This window comes from Rhopalosiphum padi, chromosome 1, assembly GCF_020882245.1.
Source record: "Rhopalosiphum padi isolate XX-2018 chromosome 1, ASM2088224v1, whole genome shotgun sequence".
Lineage (NCBI taxonomy): Eukaryota > Metazoa > Arthropoda > Insecta > Hemiptera > Aphididae > Rhopalosiphum > Rhopalosiphum padi.
In genome coordinates, this window is record NC_083597.1 from 25,049,300 (window position 1) to 25,067,857 (window position 18,558).

The 18,558-nt window shown below is 27.4% G+C and overlaps 2 protein-coding genes across 4 annotated transcripts; one reads left to right on the plus strand and one right to left on the minus strand.

The window, feature by feature from the left end:
- The first annotated feature begins 2,309 nt into the window (after positions 1 to 2,309).
- On the plus strand, positions 2,310 to 3,408 carry LOC132918596 (S-phase kinase-associated protein 1-like). The gene has a single exon (XM_060979929.1). The coding sequence runs from the start codon at positions 2,607 to 2,609 to the stop codon at positions 3,093 to 3,095; it is 489 nt and encodes a 162-aa protein (XP_060835912.1). The 5' UTR covers positions 2,310 to 2,606; the 3' UTR covers positions 3,096 to 3,408.
- A 1,280-nt stretch (positions 3,409 to 4,688) lies between these two features.
- On the minus strand, positions 4,689 to 18,094 carry LOC132918588 (G protein-coupled receptor kinase 1). 3 transcript variants are annotated; one of them, XM_060979916.1, is made up of 17 exons: positions 16,830 to 18,094; positions 12,632 to 12,708; positions 12,280 to 12,356; positions 10,533 to 10,634; positions 10,046 to 10,120; positions 9,923 to 9,984; positions 9,799 to 9,850; positions 9,528 to 9,719; positions 9,274 to 9,439; positions 8,937 to 9,078; positions 8,701 to 8,875; positions 8,334 to 8,446; positions 8,095 to 8,257; positions 7,848 to 8,016; positions 7,525 to 7,778; positions 7,230 to 7,394; positions 4,689 to 5,379 (listed from the first exon to the last, which is right to left on the minus strand). In XM_060979916.1, exons 1-16 carry the CDS (start codon positions 16,940 to 16,942, stop codon positions 7,242 to 7,244), a joined length of 2,085 nt encoding a protein of 694 aa, XP_060835899.1. In that variant the 5' UTR covers positions 16,943 to 18,094; the 3' UTR covers positions 4,689 to 5,379; positions 7,230 to 7,241. The 3 variants fall into 3 exon arrangements, with proteins under 3 accessions (XP_060835899.1, XP_060835900.1, XP_060835898.1); XM_060979917.1 differs by lacking the exon at positions 4,689 to 5,379 and having other exon boundaries at positions 6,955 to 7,394; positions 8,334 to 8,434; XM_060979915.1 differs by lacking the exon at positions 4,689 to 5,379 and having other exon boundaries at positions 6,955 to 7,394.
- Between the last annotated feature and the right edge of the window lie 464 nt (positions 18,095 to 18,558).

The following is an 18,558-nucleotide window of genomic DNA, read 5'->3' on the forward strand; positions in this document are numbered from 1 at the left end:
TCGGCCGTCGTACACATTTTAAGGCGGCGCATTGTTTTGCATGACAATCTGTATAATTTTTTTTGTTTTGTATTTTTTTTATTTTTTAGTAGTTTTTTCACTATTTTAATACGATATATTACTATGTCTAGCGTTGTATACTTATATGGCAAAGGTTTAATACTTATTTGAATGAATAAAAGTTATGCATTTATTGTTACAACTTATAACCCTGAAATCTTCATAAATTTGTAAGTAGCTAATAGCTACTAATATTACAGTATTTCAATACATAATCAGCCCTGAAAATCTGAAATCCAACTGCACCATTTTTGTACAAAACTAATCGTAATATTCCTTATTTATCATTATTGAAAGATATGCATATTTTCTGTGAAGTGAAATTAACCAATATAACCATAAGTTCTAGTTAATGTAAGAATTTTACGTAATTTATTAATTTTGGTGTATTTATATACATAATACATATAGTGATTTATTAGTAATAATTTTTTAATGTGTATTGACTTGAATTATTTAATATTTATGATTTTATTGTACCTATATGCTATATGCTATAATACTAAACTATTATAGTGTATAGCGTATGGACTGTATAGTGTATTGTGTATACTGTATGTTTGAATCATAGACATATTAACTAATAGTTAATATGTCTATGTTTTGAATAGACCTTTTACCAGTGGCGGCACCAAGAATTTTTCCCAGGGCGGGCCAAAGGGAGGCCAACATATATTTGGGCAGGCACAGTTGTATGGTAGTTGAATAAAGGGGGGTTTGACCATGGATGCAACTAGGGTAAAATGTATGGGAGTGCTTAAAACTAGAGGACAACATAAGAGCCCCCATTATTTATGATAAGCAAAATTATTATACACAAAAAACAATTTAATATAATATAGTTTATAATATCATAATACTCATATATATTGTTATAATAAATTCATTGTTCTGTTATTAGTTAATGCAAACATGTTTAAAATGTTTTCAGTATTTATGTTATTGGTAACTTCTCTTTCAATATAATATATTGAAGCTAGATTTTAAAACGATTTTGTTGCATGCTTGTTCGAAGCCAATTCTTCACTCTTCGCATTATAGAAAAAGATTTTTCACAAGTAATCGTTAACTCCAAGGATCTAACAGTTATGAATTTATGATAATTTTAAAATTTACAGTTTCAAAAAGATCATAACTTACTTAAAAATAATAATAACATTAAAAAGCTACGTGGGGTCCTGGATAATAATCTTACCTTTAAATTTTATAATAGGTCAATTCACTTTAATATCAAAACTAACAGCACAATATTGAAACTGGTGAACGAAAATTTGCCATGTTGTACGTGTGTAAAACGGAGACAACACTTGCGGGTACTACGTCCTCTTAAAAATAAAACCTACTGATTTTACGTATTTGTGTACCTATACTGTACGCCTTACAGACTACAGACTATAATAATAAACGTATTTGAAGTTTTCATTTATAATATTTTTTTAATTATTAATTTTACTGGTAAATACTCGTAAATTATTAATTAGTAAATCAGAAATTTTACAAATATTGTAAAAAACCAGTATAGAAAATTTGGGAGTGCTAATTTTCATATTGGGACCAGTTTGACAGGAGGTGGACTGCCCTGAGTGTGTCCTTTTTTTTTAAAATATTAGTACAGTACCTTTGTTATAAAAAATTGTTTATTTAATCTCTTAAGGTTTTTGACTTCCCCCTTCTTGAAAAAATGGCGGTTAAGTCACAATCTCAGTAACCAGGAGTTTTGGTGAGTGAGTTAGGAAAACCAAACGACGAAATTACTGATATATGTTCTATATTTATGTAACAACACTTAAAAATTATAATTGCAATTCTTAAATTTAATTAAAATTTTTAGGCGGGCCATGGCCCGTCTTTGGCGACGCCACTGCCTTTTACGTTTAATAGTTAATAAAATTAAATTGGAAATATAAAAGCATAAAGATACATGTATCTTGTATCTTGTATCTTTTCTACATTCACAATGTATCTTGTATCTAGATACACTAAATGCACGTATCATGTATCATGCCTTTTTTTTTAGTATCTTGCCCAACCCTGGTTATATCGATATTTTTAAAATTTATCCTTTGAAAATCCTAAGTAATTGGTGGTAAATTTTATTGTAATCCAATATTTGTAATTTTAAGCACTGATTGTAAGGTATCTCATTTATCGACTATCAGCACTTCTAACGTTGGACACACTGTATTTTCATTTTTCCATATCTCCAATCCCAATTCCTTCCGATACACATTTCCCAATTTCCCATATGTAAATGTAAATGTAACGTTTGAGTGTTTGTATTGTACTATTGTAGTTTGACCATTACACAAGCGTCAAGCCGTCAAGCGTCAAAATCGGAACTCAAATGCTTCCTACTTTCCTAGTACAGTAAAATCAGTCGATACGTTACATCTCACCTTCCACTGATCCGAGTGTCACACAAAATATATTAATATTTAATAAATATACATTATTTTCGCTTGTACCTTATCAAATATTAGTATTTAATTTGTCAATTGTCTTTAAATAATTATTTTACTCGTTGTTTTGCATCACATCACTACAAGATGCCTATGATAAAGTTACAAAGTTCAGATGGAGAAGTGTTTCAAGTTGACTTCGAGATCGCCAAAGCTTCAGTGACTATCAAAACTATGGTTGAAGACTTAGGATTGGAAGAGGAAGATGAGGAGATCGTTCCGTTGCCTAACGTGAATGCTGGTATATTGAAAAAAGTCATCCAGTGGGCAACATACCACAAGGACGACCCACCACCGTCCGAAGACGATGAAGGACGTGAGAAGCGCACGGATGATATATCCAGTTGGGATGCTGATTTCTTGAAGGTGGATCAGGGTACACTCTTTGAACTTATATTGGCCGCCAACTATTTGGATATCAAAGGATTGTTAGATGTCACTTGCAAGACAGTCGCCAATATGATCAAGGGTAAAACACCAGAGGAAATAAGGAAAACTTTCAACATAAAAAATGATTTCACAGCAGCAGAGGAGGATCAAGTACGTAAAGAGAATGAATGGTGCGAGGAAAAGTAATGAATTTTTATCCACAAATATACTTTTTTTTGTCAAAAGCATAATTTTAATTTTTCATTTAATAATATACTTTTGTTTTATATTTATTTACTTTTTGTAATAGGAATTTTGTTTTAGTATAAAAAATTTATCTTACTATAAGGAAAATTTGGATAAAAACATTTGTTGTACATTTTATCTGTTTAATTGTACTCGGCCTTATTAAATTAAATAGATATCCTAACATGTACATTTCACTATGTTTTTGATTTGTAAAAGTATTGATTAATATATTATTAAATTGCATATATTTTTAGTGTATGCTACTATACAATTTGATGTATATTTCATTAAAAATTACTTCATAATAATTAATATACATACCTCATACAGTTCTTATATTTTATATTAAATATTCAATTTTACATCCCTTTAGTAAAGTATAATTTATGCTGATTAACTCAAAAATTTATCTGGTCAGTAAGGTAGTACAGCATAACAGAACTCATTTGTCTTCTTCTTAACTATTCAAATTGATGACAATTTATGGTCATGTCTACGTTATTAATGTTATATATACTTGTTTATTTTTAAAGTTATAATATAATATGTGTAGAAACACAAATTCTATTAGAATGAAACTAAAAAAATACTAATCTCAGCTTGTGGTTTATCTCTCGAGTGAACTATGGTGTCATTGTATCAACTTCAAAATCATTAGTAATAATCTTACATAAAAACAAGAATAGTTTTCATCATTTCTAATACTATTTTTTTTTAATCTTAAATTTTTGTTTTACTATTTCTATAGTTAATAGAACAATAAATAAACATAAAAGAGTATTTTGGTGAACAAAGAAAATAAATGTTACACAAAATGGAATCTTACATAGCTGGAACTAAAATTAATTTCTACTTAAATGTGTTACCTTAAAAAAGTAAAAGCACATTTTTATAAACACCTATAGTTGATATATTAACAAAACTAAAGATCTAAATAAAAAATAATATGTTTGAAAGCATTATAACTAGGTTGGTTTATTTGATTTAATTTAAATTTAACCTAATCCATGGTACTTTCTTTTTTTTAATTTAAATTAAAAGTAAATAATAAATTCAAATATAATTCAGCTCTGTTTCAATAATTTGAGGATGATTGTTTCGTTATATTTTACTTGTGAGATCATGTTTTTTTTACAAATAAAATTACCAAGTTAAAATAATTGACAAAATAGGAATTATTTTCCATTTCTTTAAAAAAGGAAACTGACAGATAAGGTATTTTTTTTTCTATTTGTTACAAAGCTGTGTATTGAAATATATTGGCAAGAGAATTCCAAAACCCGCTAGCAATGTTCAATTTATGTTGATAGTGTTGTGGCATTTTTACTTAGTCTCTTACAATACTTCTATAAATATGTTAGCTATTGGAATAGTTCCAAAGACATTAAGATTTTGGAAATACCTGAGAAAGTTTAGAACATTTCCAAAAACGTGCAAATATTTGGAACAATTCCAAGTGGTGATCAAATAAAATATATCACTTGGATAAAATGAACAATAGATGAACACAGCAGAGGATCAAAGGTTTACGTTGATAAAAATTCCCTGAAATACATTTTATGTGTGTACATTTAATGGGATTTATTGCATTACACTTTGATACATTTTTTTTAAAATTTTATTTTAACTCTAAACAATAATTATACATAACTGGATAATCAAGTTATATTAAGTTTTTTTCTTTTAAATTCTAATCTATATTTTCATACAATCTTAATAACTTGATAAAAAGCAATCGCGCCTAATTAAATCATATGTAACATTATATTAGATAAACATTGTATCTAAAATATTACAATACTCATTAAGTCGAAATGTGTGTATACACGATGTTCATTGTATAATTTATTACAATGGGATTGCAATGCTAATTAAAACAATAAAAGTTGTAATTTTCACAGTTTTAAAGACTAGGTTAAATTAATAAATAATATACATCATAACAAAATAATAATAAATAAATATAAATAATAATACAATAAAATAAATAAATAAAGTAACAAAAGATATAAAAAATTTAAATGAATTAACAATAAAAATAATACTTTTTATTTATTTATTTAAACAAAATAACAATAAAAAGAACAATAAGATGGTAGAAGATTTAAATATTAACAAATTATACTGTATATTATGTTTAAATATATTATATACCTTTCTCTCTAATGGTCATTAAAATTTAAATATTATATTGAGATTATTATTGATTTAATTTGAGGTGATGACAAACGGTGTACACTGTCTAGATGTGAATAATAATAAAAAAAAAACAAAACAAAAACAATAGTAATAATATAAAATATAGTGGACAAAATAGTAATTTAAAAGCAGTTTATTATTTCACATTAAACCTAATTAGGCCTAAATAATATTATATTTATTTGATATTTTAAATTGGTAATTACTAATTACCTACTCTTCTAGACTAGCATATATTATAATATAATATTTACAAAGTGTTTATAACATATGATGCAGGAATTTTAAAATTAAAATGTATTTACAAATTTTGTTGGCCACAATATTGTAATAGATATATTATATTTTTTGATTGTCGACATTAAAAAAAAAAAAATTATAAGTAAGTTGGCATAAGAAATTTGTAAATTTAAGTCATAATTTTAACATTGATAAGGCTTAGTTTGAAGTAAAATGTTTCATTCTATTCATATTATATTAAATCATTTATGAGGTGCAAATAAAGTGAAAAATTATGTCCTCTAAGAGTTGACAGTGATATAAAATATCGATGAAAATTATATGAATTACTTTTTTGTTTTAACACATCGAAATTATCAGTCTTGTTATAAATATAATTGGATGACTTCAATAGAGAGCCAAAAAGCGGAAACTTAATAGCAAAATCACTATGATGTATTCCAATTTGTAATGGTACATATTAATAAATAAACCACAATTGGATTAATATACATTATTTACCGACTAGACATGATGTTAATTCAGTCAAAATGCTTTTGAAGCTACTGATAAACAAATTGAATTACATAGCTAACAGAATTTTACTTATTTAACTGCAAATTGAAATAAGATTGTTATTCATAAAAAAATTGTCTACCATTTTATCTACTTTAGAAATTTAGTTTGAATAGGTTAAGTGTAGTTAAAACTAAGCTGAAAATATTTACAACTGAAGAGTTCTGCAAGGTTGTCATTTACAACAATAATAAGATTTCCATTCAATTCAAGCTACAAAATACACCAATGTTTAGCTATCATATTTAACACAAAACTTCCTCCTCTTCCTCAATATTAAAGAATTATCTATATTTTTTCATGGTTTTTCGTTAACTAATTCAAAATAATGAAATCTATATATTTTAATAAATTAATTACCTTAACATCTGTTTTTTCTAAAAAAAATTAAATTTTAAAACATTTTAGAATTTTCAGAGTATTTTTGAAGAAGTAACATGAAAAAAGATTTATTGCATTAACGATAATTAATTTAAATAAAAAATTTAAACAGCAAAATATAATATTATCTTATACATATTTAAGATATGAATGACATGCAAATAATTTTTGTTTTGTTACAGTTTTAAATTTAGAAAACGTAATTTTAAATAATTTGATACATGGAAATATATAATCATTAACAACCTGTTACAAATTCACAATACTTGACTAAAAAGATTTACTGGCATAAATAAAATAAAAAATATGTATGTACAATAGAAAATACAATACATGATTGTAGATTGAGATTATAGATTTTTATGGCACCAAATATCAGAAATACTTTCATATGTCATGAACTTCTTTTTTAAACGTGGTCTTTATAATGCACAAAAATGTATGTATTAGAAAAAATTGTACTAAAAAATTATAAAATGTATAAAAAATAGTATTTTATTACATTGATCTATACTATCCATTGTCGATACAATCATAAGAAATAATGAAACACCACAGTCTTTATAGTAGCGTTACACTAACCTTAAAAAATAAAATCTGGATAAATAAAGTTGAGAAAAACTGGGAATTGAGGAAAAGGATAGATAAAGCAGAACATTTAATTTAATTTAAAGAGAAGCATTGAGATTCATCAAAGAGATTTGTTTAACCTAATACCTTATTATGTAACTAATTTCCGTTGGTGTTTGTAGTAGACGTTAGTGGATCAGCTTCTTCTTGTATGAACATTTTCCCTGGTTTCTTCAATTTTTTTAACAGATCATGTGTAGATTTATGTGTAGATCGTAATGACAATGCCCATTCTTTTAAACCAATTTCATCCTATAATTTTAATTTATAATAAATTAACAATATAAATACATATTATGAAGTCAGAATGAATTCAAGTAATAAATGTTACAAAATTAATATATAATTGTAGTAATTCTTTATAAAATTAACTAAGACTTACGCTATTGGTGAGAACTAGTTTGCCATCTTTCCCATCTTTCATACGTAATACAATACATTGCTCATTTTTAACAATTACTAACTCAGGACTGACTTCTAATACTTGGTCTAATGTAATTACTTCAGTTTTTACTGAACCTGAATCTGAATGCAACTCCAACCGGTTAGGGTATAGTTTAGCATACCTTGTTTGCCATGCAGATGCAAATGGTCCTCCTAATTTTTTAATATATCCATGAAGAATACAATCGGATTCTAAAAAAAAACAAATAATATTGCATTAATCTAATTAATTATAAATGTTTTTTTTTATAATAAATATACCTTCTTCATTGTGTTCATTGAATTTTTTTTGCCTAGACTTTCTTTTTTGATCAGCTTTATCTGCTTCAGAGTTTACTGTTTCAAATACTGTTTCAGCAACTTCATTTTGCCATCTTTCAGATATAGTTATAGAAAAGTTCTTATATAGTTCTTGATCAGCATCAGTCAACTAATATTTAAATATCCAAAAATAATTATTATCCATACAACTCTTCAGTTATGAGAATGAAAATTTTTTTAATTTTACTTTGATGCCTTTAGTGTCCTCTTCATCAAACGAACCAATATCAAATGCATCGGCAGCATTAACTTCTCCTCTCGGGGGTATAAGAGGTGGTGTATATTTTTGCATGTATACTTGTTGCCAATCAAGTCCGGCAAAAAATGGATGTTCTTTCAATTCATCAGATCTTAATAAAAAAAGAAAAATTAAATTAATAAAAAAAAACCATACATAACAGTTATAAATGTTAACAATTATTTTACCCCCTTCCTCGACACCCAATTCTTTCATTAATATCACGTTGTAAAAGTCCTTCTAAAAGATCTTTTAAACTTTTTGAAAAAGAATCTGGAAGTTCTACATTCTGCAACATAAACTGTTTTTGTTAATTTGAATTAACAAAATTAACAAATACATATTTTATTATATTATAAATAATAGTTCAAAGCATAATTATTTTAATGTGTTAATAAATATTAAATAAATTAAATTCATGCTTGAAATTAATTTAAAAAATAATAAATGAATGTAAAATCATTTATTTAAGGTCTTACTAATAAAAACTATAGGTAAAAATTAAATAACTCTAATTTTATAAAAATTAAAAAGCTTAAGAATTGAAAATTATACCATTGTTAAGGTCATTCGATCAATCTCGTGTTTGTCCTTGGTTTTATGTTGTCTGAATGGACTGTGACCTTTAAGTAGTTTGTATAACATACAACCAAAAGAAAACCAATCTGCACTTGAATCATAAGCTGTTCCCTTAGATAACACTTCTGGTGCCATGTAACCATGTGTTCCCCTAATTACAAAATATATTTTAAAATGTACATATTTAACACATTCAATGTTTTTTTACTTACACGCTAGCATGTGGCTTCTTTTTAGAAAAATCACAAGCTAAACCTAAATCTGATATTCGTACATGTCCATATTCATCTAAAAGAATGTTGGCTGGTTTTAAGTCCCTGTAGACAATAAATCTTCGATGCATATGCTCCAAGCCTAATATTAAAAAAATATAGTTACACATATGTATAGGATAATTTTTAAATATAAAATACTACTTTACTAAATCAATATTTGAAAAAAACAATTTTAAGTATATATAAATAATTAATAGAAAAATAACCACAAAACCTGACTGAGAAAATGAGTGTTTTATATGATAAATATTAAAAATATTTATGTTATATTTACCTAAAATTACTTCAGCAGCATAGAACTTCATATCAAGTTCATTAAATACACCATGCTGTGCTAAATGATAATGTAAATCACCACCGTGCATTAGGTCTAATATGAAACAAAGCTTATCGGGTGTATGAAATGCATATGTCATACAAACAATAAAAGGACAGTCCACCTGTAAACCAATTAAATAACAAATCATAAACCAATTGAGTTATTTATGTCTAAATATATATTTTTTTATTAGAATGATATATAGTTACCCCTGTACTGACTAAAGACAACATAATACGCTCGTTTAACGCAAGTGTTTCCCCTTGTTTCATTTTTATTCGTTTCTTATCAAGACATTTCATTGCATACATCTTTCCAGTATCAGCTTTTCGACAACCATAAACTTCACCAAAACCACCTCTACCAATTATACGGTGAACACTAAAATCGTTCATGGTCAACTAAAATGAAAAATATACTATCATTTAGTACTTTAAATATGTAAATGATACATATTATATACTTGATTAAATTACTTACCGAAATATTAAGTTCTAAATTTTTCCATTGACAAAATCTAGTATATTTATCACTAATAAAAAAAAAAAAAAACAATTAATATAAATAATACAGGTGTAACCATGTTATAAAATAGTTTTCATACCTTTCTAAAAATTTTTTAAAAGGTTCTTCCCGAAGATGATTGAATATTACTTTAATATAAGGCTAAAAATTAAAAACATATGATTACATAAATAACTTTTTTTTATAAGGATAGTTTATTTACTTCAAATAAGTTAACAGGCACTTCATTTTTCATCAAATATTTTTGAACATGAGCGACTGCATCTTTGGGGTAATTCTAAAAAATATAATTTAAATCAATGCAAAAGAGGTAAATAAATTTATAATTATTTACTATTATATTTAAACTTTAAGTTATAAGCATATTAGTTAATAATTTTTATAATATTTATATGATGAATACGAGATACAATACAAGATTTCAATTAAAAGAAGTAAAATTAAATTAGAATACGTTTATTTAGAATTGAGGAGAAAAAAGTAATTGACAACAAATAATAATTCAAAAGGCTGATAAAATAAATAATTAGTACAATAAAGTAATAAACAAGAGTTTTGGAAAGAATTAAGAAGGGTTGAGACTGATATGCAGAAATAAAGATTATATTAGTATAGTTATAAATTGTTAAGAGTTTAAATTATATCTAAAAATTGACTATAATATTTGAAATGAAATCAGTTTCACTTACATGAGTATGTGACAAAAGTTCTTTCATAATATAATTATCATAAATGTCTCTAGCTAATTTTCTTCTCTCGTCGACTGATTCTAATTTTTCATACCTTTTGATCTAAAAAAAAAAAAATTAATTATACAACTTTTAACCCTTGGGATATCAAGTATATATTAAATTTGTATTATACATTATAAAAAAAAAACAATAACTTATAGAAAAGCAAATTGTTTTATTTTTAATTTGTTAAAAACTAATTAATTAATTTGAAATTAAAAGACCAGCAGGCTTTTTGATAATAAACTGCAAAATAATTACTAGTAAATAAGATATTCCCATGATCTATTTAATACAATGATTTTTATAATTATAAAAAAGTAATATTTTTCTTTATTTTTATTAAGAAAAACGAATATATATACTATCTGCATGAAAAAAAAATATATTAAGTAATATATATAAAAAGATTTACAAGGCCACCTATTCTTAATAAAGAATATAGTTTACTATCAATATTTTATGTGGTATTGATTAATTGATAAAATTCTAATTTTATTTTGAAAAATATATAAAAATATGTACCCAAATATCTACATAATTGAAATAAAATATAGAAGTTCCCAAACTTTTTTGGTTTACGTATCCTTAAAAATAAAAAAATTTAAACATGCCTCTCTTTAACAAATGGAACAACATTTTTTATTAGTGAATAGTAGTGTATTAGTTTATAAGAACGCAGTATTTAAATAATAACAAGATTTATTTATTTATGACTCCATTTCTTTTTTAAAATCCAAAAAATTACTTATTATCAAAACATGTATAATTTTTATGCATTTAAAATTAGTATTTAGTAAGACCACAGATAAAACGAACAATGTATATGTATAAAAAAATCTCAATGGAGATCCAAGATTCAAGCTGTTGAGAATTTATATGGATAGGCATGTTTACAGTGTATAGAGGTCACTTATTAAAGTTACAAGGAAAGATGATGACAGGGGCTGTTTTGTAACAGTTCCACTTGACCATAAAGCTCACCCTATTTTTATGATGAAAAAACTTCAGTCCCCAGGCCTTCTTTCATTTTGCTTTATGATGTCATATGTCATTTCAAATAATGGTTGCTTTTAATAGTGGCAAGTTTTGTATCCAACAAATGAAAGTATGTTGGGATTAAAAATAATTTAACTCTGGCATAAATATCTAGGTTTTAGATTAGTTATTAATAATATTTTTTGTTAATTTAGCTCAATAATTATTCATACATGACTAACATACATACATCATACTTAACTATAATTTTTATCTAATTTATAATAATGATAATTTAGTTTATTTAAAAATAACTAATAAGTTTCAATATAATTATGATATAAAATCTTAAGGTATCTTAAAATATTTTATACATTATTAGTATTTATAAACTGCTTATATTTTTATTATATAATTTAATATATGTATTCCTACATCAAATTTACTTATTGTACCACTAGGTATAGATTGTACATTTCTTTTTAAAAAAAATTATTAAAAACAATATTTTTCACCAATTACTTTGATGAGTTGAAAATATTTTCAATATGTATATTAATACTAACTACATTTAGGAAAATGTAGATTGATAATACTATTAATACTATTATTAACTATTTATTTTCTTGTACTTAATTATAATTATTTTTTTTTAAAGAAAGAAATTTGTCTTAAAATCTGAACTATAAATACATTATTATATATTTATAGGAATTATAAATCTTACCTCATCATAGAAGTTAATTTCAGGTATTTGCTCATCTTCAGGAAGATGTTCACAGAAATCTTTGAATAACAAGTAACCTAAAATATTAAAAATAATAATATAATTAATAAGTTTATAAATTAAAGATACAAATTATAAATAATAATAATACATAAATGTAATGTATAATAATATGAATAGAGATGTTCACTGTGTTTGTCTTTGCGATTAACTTTTTTTCAATATTTTTGAATAAATATTTATTACTAAATATAAACTTTAAGCAGAACAGAATAATAGATATACTATATGTATAGTATATGAGTTGGTATGTAGGACAAAGACTGTGAGACAAGTTGTTTTTCTAAATTACCTAAAACTTGATTGAAGATTTTATCAAAATTAACTTCTTCTTTTTTTTCAAGGTACTTATGCATTACACTTCGAACACTAAAAAAAAAAAAGAATACTTATTAAACAAAGACATACTAATTCAAATTTAACATTAAACAACAATAATGGTTAACTAAAATGTTATTTCTAGTTATTCTCATTTGTAATAGATTTAAAATTGTTTGTATATTTAATAGAAATCATTAATAATTATTATAAAGATATAAGAATGGTATGGTTAAAGTACCATGACAGATACAGAGGTTTTAGATGGGGGGGGGGGGGCAATTTGTTAGTTATCAACTAAAAAGTTATCATCTATTTAAAAAAAAAACTTTGTTGGAATATATGATAGTTTTCTTGTGATCAAGGGGGGAGCAATTTCTCCCCCTTGTATCCACTCTTGACTATGTGTAAAATAGTAAATTTTTTTCAACCAATTTTGTGTAGTTAGCTTAACATCATAGTGAGTTGTCTAATTATTAAACTTAAAGGTGAGAATATTACCCATGTATATAATTTCAATTTTTAAGTGTGTTATGATAATTTTTAAATTGTAATATTTTATATTCTCAACTCATCTAAATTGAAATATTGTAAAAAAACATACATAGAACATCATAACCATAAATTTGATAATAAGTTTATTCATTGTTAGATTCAAGCTAATTACACAAAATTAGTTCTGCTAAATGCAAATGTATTATATTGTATGTTTGTTAAACAGAGACAACATATACCATAACTTTAGTGTTATGAGCAAATCAAGTAAATAAAAAACAATTTACATTTTAATGAAGAAAACAGGGGCGTCATTTCAGGTTTTTTTTTGGGTGTACAAGGTATCAAGCAAGCCATTTTGAAATTTCACCAGGCCATATAAAAATAGATATACTACATATATGTACTTTATTCTGCTTCCAATTATTTCCATATGCCATGGAACTGAATCAATGCATAAACATAAATAGTAAAAATCATTTTAAAAACTAAAATACAATAAAAATATATAGCACAACATTAGTTTATAACCACTGTAATTTAAAGTGATAAATAATAATCTTGCATTATTTTATCAGGGTGCAGGCCAATTGAAATTATTTTAAAAGTAAGGAATGCAACCTCACACCCTGATCCCCCCCCCCAAATGACGTCCCTGGAAGAAAATGTAATGAATTTTATTATTACTTCATCAAAATATATATAGTTACAAAATTATTTGATATTATATTACCTATACTTAATTTTAATAAAAACTAAAAAGTGTAAGAATCAATTGCATTTCATAACTTTACTATTGAAACGAAATCGGCTATGTTCTAAAATTCTATAGGACATATTTTAAGTATTACACAAATATACTATGCTTTGTGCAACATAATTATGTTAATGATTATTGTCCATTTATAAATTTATACTTCAAAAATAAAAACCATAAATGCAAAGCATTTAATTTGTTATTTTATTTTAAAATGTTGCTTAATTACTTAGATTACCTTTCAAAAATAAATATTTTAAATTTAGAACGTAGATTCTAATATATGACTGTCAGATTGATTATTTATTTAAAATTACAGTAATAAAATTATTAAATTTAACCAAAAACAGGAAAAACATTATTCTTTGATGTATACATTTTAAAATATTGACATTTTATTAGTTTTTTCTAAAACTAAGGTATCATAATAATATCATTATTTTAAAAGCCTCAAAAATTGTTTAACATAGGTAAATGGTAAATTAAATAATACATATTACTTTTAAAAATAACAACCTTTTTAATATTCTATATTTATTAAATGTTAGCAGCGTAATAAAACATAAAAAATAATATTAATTCTATATAATCTCTAATGGCTATTCAGAAAGATAAATAATTTAGGTATTGGTTTAGTTGACGCCCGCCAAGAAGGTATTCTGCCGCTACTCAGGTTTAGTTTAGTGTAAACTTTACACCTACCACTTATCTCTTGGATTTTTGGCATTCTAATAATTTGTTATAAAATGTATATACTACACTTATCAAACTATATTTATAGATCATACATTTAAAATAAAGATAATAATAATAAAATAATAAATACAAGTCCGAGTTATATAAATAATATTTGTGTTTTGCAAAAAATGATTGCTATTGAATTTTTAGTATATATACATTATATATTTCAGTGATGACAATAACTGAATAACTGAGGTAGGTACTCCATAATATTTTATATGGTATTCACTGTTATACCTATCTTATATCAATAAATTTACTATATGGATTTTACCAAACATTCTTAAAATATCCAATAAGTAAATTTTACGAGTATATCTAATGTATCTACTTAAGTTTTGTACTTTTTTTATCTGCAGTATAAACATTTTATAACAGATTATTAGAACACCAAAAATATGAAAGATATATAGCAGGCATCAATTAAACCCAAATGGCGGGAGAATACTTGGCAGGCATAGACTAGACTAGTACCTACTACCTACCATAATTTAAATATAAAATCAATGAATGTATTTTTCCATAAATTGAGATTCAATTTAAATAAATCATAATTATTTAAAATTTAAATTATTAATTTTTTTATTTGAATCAAACAACAATTCTTGGTGTTTTCAAAACATAATTTTTTTATTTTTTTTACTAATAATAAATATTTATAAATGATTAAAGATTCATTAATCATTAACTTTTGTGTTGAAGAAAAAAAAACATATTTGGTAAATTAATGATATATATGTTCAATAACAAAAACAAAATTGTTAAGGAAATATGATATAACATGAATAGAAAATTAAACATCCACAAATTAAAAAAAAAAAATTAAATAAAGAAAATTAAGTTTAATGAGGTTTGAAATGATTTTATATGTAAGAGACAATTGCATTTCATAACTTTACTATTGAAATGAAATCGGCTAAGCTCTAAAATACTTTAGGACACAATTTCAACATTTGTACAAACTCTATAAAAACAAATGTACAACAATAAATAAATTATGTCCACTCTAGATATCATCTTAATGCTAGTAACTTTTATTTAAGATGACATAAACAGGAAAATCTGTTAGAGAAAACTTTCAAATAGAAATTATATTATAGGTAAAGAAATTTATAACAAACATTCTACTTGGCACAATAATATTTTTCTATGTGAAATTTTAACTACAACTTCTTAAACATAAAAGTATAAGGTTATTTAAGTTAATAAAAACAATTTTTTAATTAAGTTTTTTACTATCATTACCTATTTTACAAATTTAGCACTTAATATATAATACAAGGTATTGCCTACATATATTATTCAAAATAGTATTTACATACATTTTGCTTTTTGACCTACAAAACAATTATTTATTAAAAATATAAAAATTACAATGCATTTGTCCTAATAAATTATAAATATATTAAATACAGTTTGTTTAGTTCTTTTCACTATATTCTTATAGTAGTTACTACAGATGTACCTAAAGATGTTTTTTAAATAGGGTGAAAACACATATTTTTCTTCAATTTTTAGAGCAGTGAAAGTGCATTAAAGTTAAGTATAATTTCTCAATAGCCTGGAAATTGGAACCAGATGTTAATTTCTTGTCAAAAAATTATAAATTAACTTAACCATAAAGTTTTATAGAACCATTAAGACAAGTCCAGACATATATCCATAGTCCAGCACTTATATTGTCATTTGGCAAATTTCTAGGACAATATCACTGACATTAGATTAAGTATTTTCTTATAAAACATGTCTGGACTCAGATTTACATTGTAAAATAACAAAAAAACACCAGCAATTTTTCCAATCTACCCAAACAATAGAGTATTTTTAAAATTCACATACCAAAGAATACTACAATATTCAAAGTTATAGTACTGAGATACCTAACTACTGTTATTATATTGTCATACGTTTTGAATTTATTGAGAGCAATTCTATTCAAGAGATAAATATAACATATGTAAATTGATGAAAAGACTTGTCAATATTTTCAGAAGTAATTTGCAAACGTTAGTAGGTATTTTACTTGGTACAACCTTGGTCTAGAAATTCTAGGTCCATCAGTTATACCAAACGGGGAAGGTAATCGTCAGATGCAAATGAAGTAATACCCGGACGAACGCATACAACAGGCTAGTAATAAACATTCAACAACAGTAGACGCTTAAGTAGAGCATATTACCTCGGATCCGGCAAGACGATTTTCTTGCTGGCTCTGGCTGCCGGCGTGCACTTGCTCTTCTCCATGGCCATCAGGTAGCTGACGTCGGCCAGCACGGCTTCCAAGTCGGCCATAGTGCGTGGTGGGTAGTTAACACGCGATTCGAACACTAACAAAACTAGCGTCCGGGCGAACGGACTTGACTTGGGATTTGATGGAAAAAAATCGCAATAATACGATATATTGGTAAGTACCGAACGACGTGTCGGACAACCACCACGACCAGCGGCGGCAGCAACAACAATTACGACTGAATTAACGACAAACACCACACCAACAACCTAGGCCACGACGGTCAGCAGCCTAGACTCGGTGGAAAACCATTATCACTTGACAGTTTTCATGGCAGTCGCGTTTTCAGCAATCGCGACGGCCGCGATCCCGTAAGACACGGAAAAACCGCGGTCACTGTGGTGGCCGTCGTCATCGCAGCCACGGCAGCGGCCGTGGCGTTCGTCGGACATGACGACCACGGCGAATTGGACAACGACGATCCGGCGATGTCGTGATGTAGTGTCACCCCGTTTGGGTTTCCGTCAGATCGAAAAATAAAAATAAATAAAAAAAATTAAAAAAACACCCACCGACGAGTGCGGGCGAGTGTGTGTGTATGTGTGTGGTGGTAGTTTATAACTACCTACCTACTAACCGGCCAGTGGTCGCGGTCCGTGAAAAATATTATTTGTATATTATTTCAATAATTATTTATCATTATCGTTTTATTTTGTGTTATGGTGTCGGACGGGTATCAGTCACCTGGGCGACGACAACGGTCGTTTAACCGACGGCGGCACGTAAGTGTACGTAACGCGAAACTAGGTCGCCCGCGCGAACATCACATTATTATTATCGTCGCGATATAATTATTGTCGTACGACAGGCCGACCACACAAAAGCACACCAACACACACACGCAAGACTACTCACACACCGACACACACAAGCTACTCACACCAACGCGCGCGCGCGCGCCCGCAAAACGTCGTAATGTCCGTGGTCGGGTAGTGGAGAGGGGTGGACAGCCGTTCGTAGTCGTACGCGAATGCGGAACGACAAAAATCTCCGTCGGGCCGTTGCACACTTGCACCGCCACCGCTCGAGAGCTACGGTGGTGCGCTCCGGCCGATGCCCGCGACTCGCGAGTATCACTCACGTCTCGCTGCAGTCACTGTGGCCGCCTCTCTCCCACCTCCCCCCCCAACCGTTACACTTGGCGATATCACGTCGTCCGCCGCTCGACGACCGACGTAACCAATGCGTGCGTGCTCGTGGATGTCGAGTGTTGGCGAGTGCGTGCGACGACAGTCAGGTCGCATCTGTCGTTCGCGGTTTTCGATCGCAAGGTGCCGCCAGTAGTAATAGTAGTCGTCGTCGTTGTTGTTGTTGTTGTTGTTGTGCTGGCAATACTGCGAGTTGTAAAAATTGCGGACGGGAAGGATTGACGGATGATTCGTTTCGATTAGAACGGTATGGACACCGACTGATAACGTGGGGCGAGAACCGCGACCAAGATCTATAAAGAGACGTCTAGATCTTGAACCGCGACGTCCGTGCCATACTAGGGTAGTAAGGACGGTCCGTTACTCCGTTCCTCACTTCGTACGAGGCCACGATGCTCGTGTGAAAAGTGAATGAGCACGTCAGTGTGTCCCGATGACCGGCCGCTAATGTCCGTGGCGTGGCTACAGAT

Excerpts from the sequence above, each read along its gene's own strand:
- LOC132918588 (XM_060979916.1), bottom strand. The coding sequence starts at position 16,942 with ATGGCCGACTTGGAAGCCGTGCTGGCCGACGTCAGCTACCTGATGGCC. Across the intron at positions 9,720-9,798 it reads ATTTAGAACTTAATATTTCG|TTGACCATGAACGATTTTAG; the intron begins GTAAGTAATTTA and ends TTTTCATTTTAG. Across the intron at positions 7,779-7,847 it reads CAATGAACACAATGAAGAAG|AATCCGATTGTATTCTTCAT; the intron begins GTATATTTATTA and ends GTTTTTTTTTAG.
- LOC132918596 (XM_060979929.1), top strand. The coding sequence starts at position 2,607 with ATGCCTATGATAAAGTTACAAAGTTCAGATGGAGAAGTGTTTCAAGTT.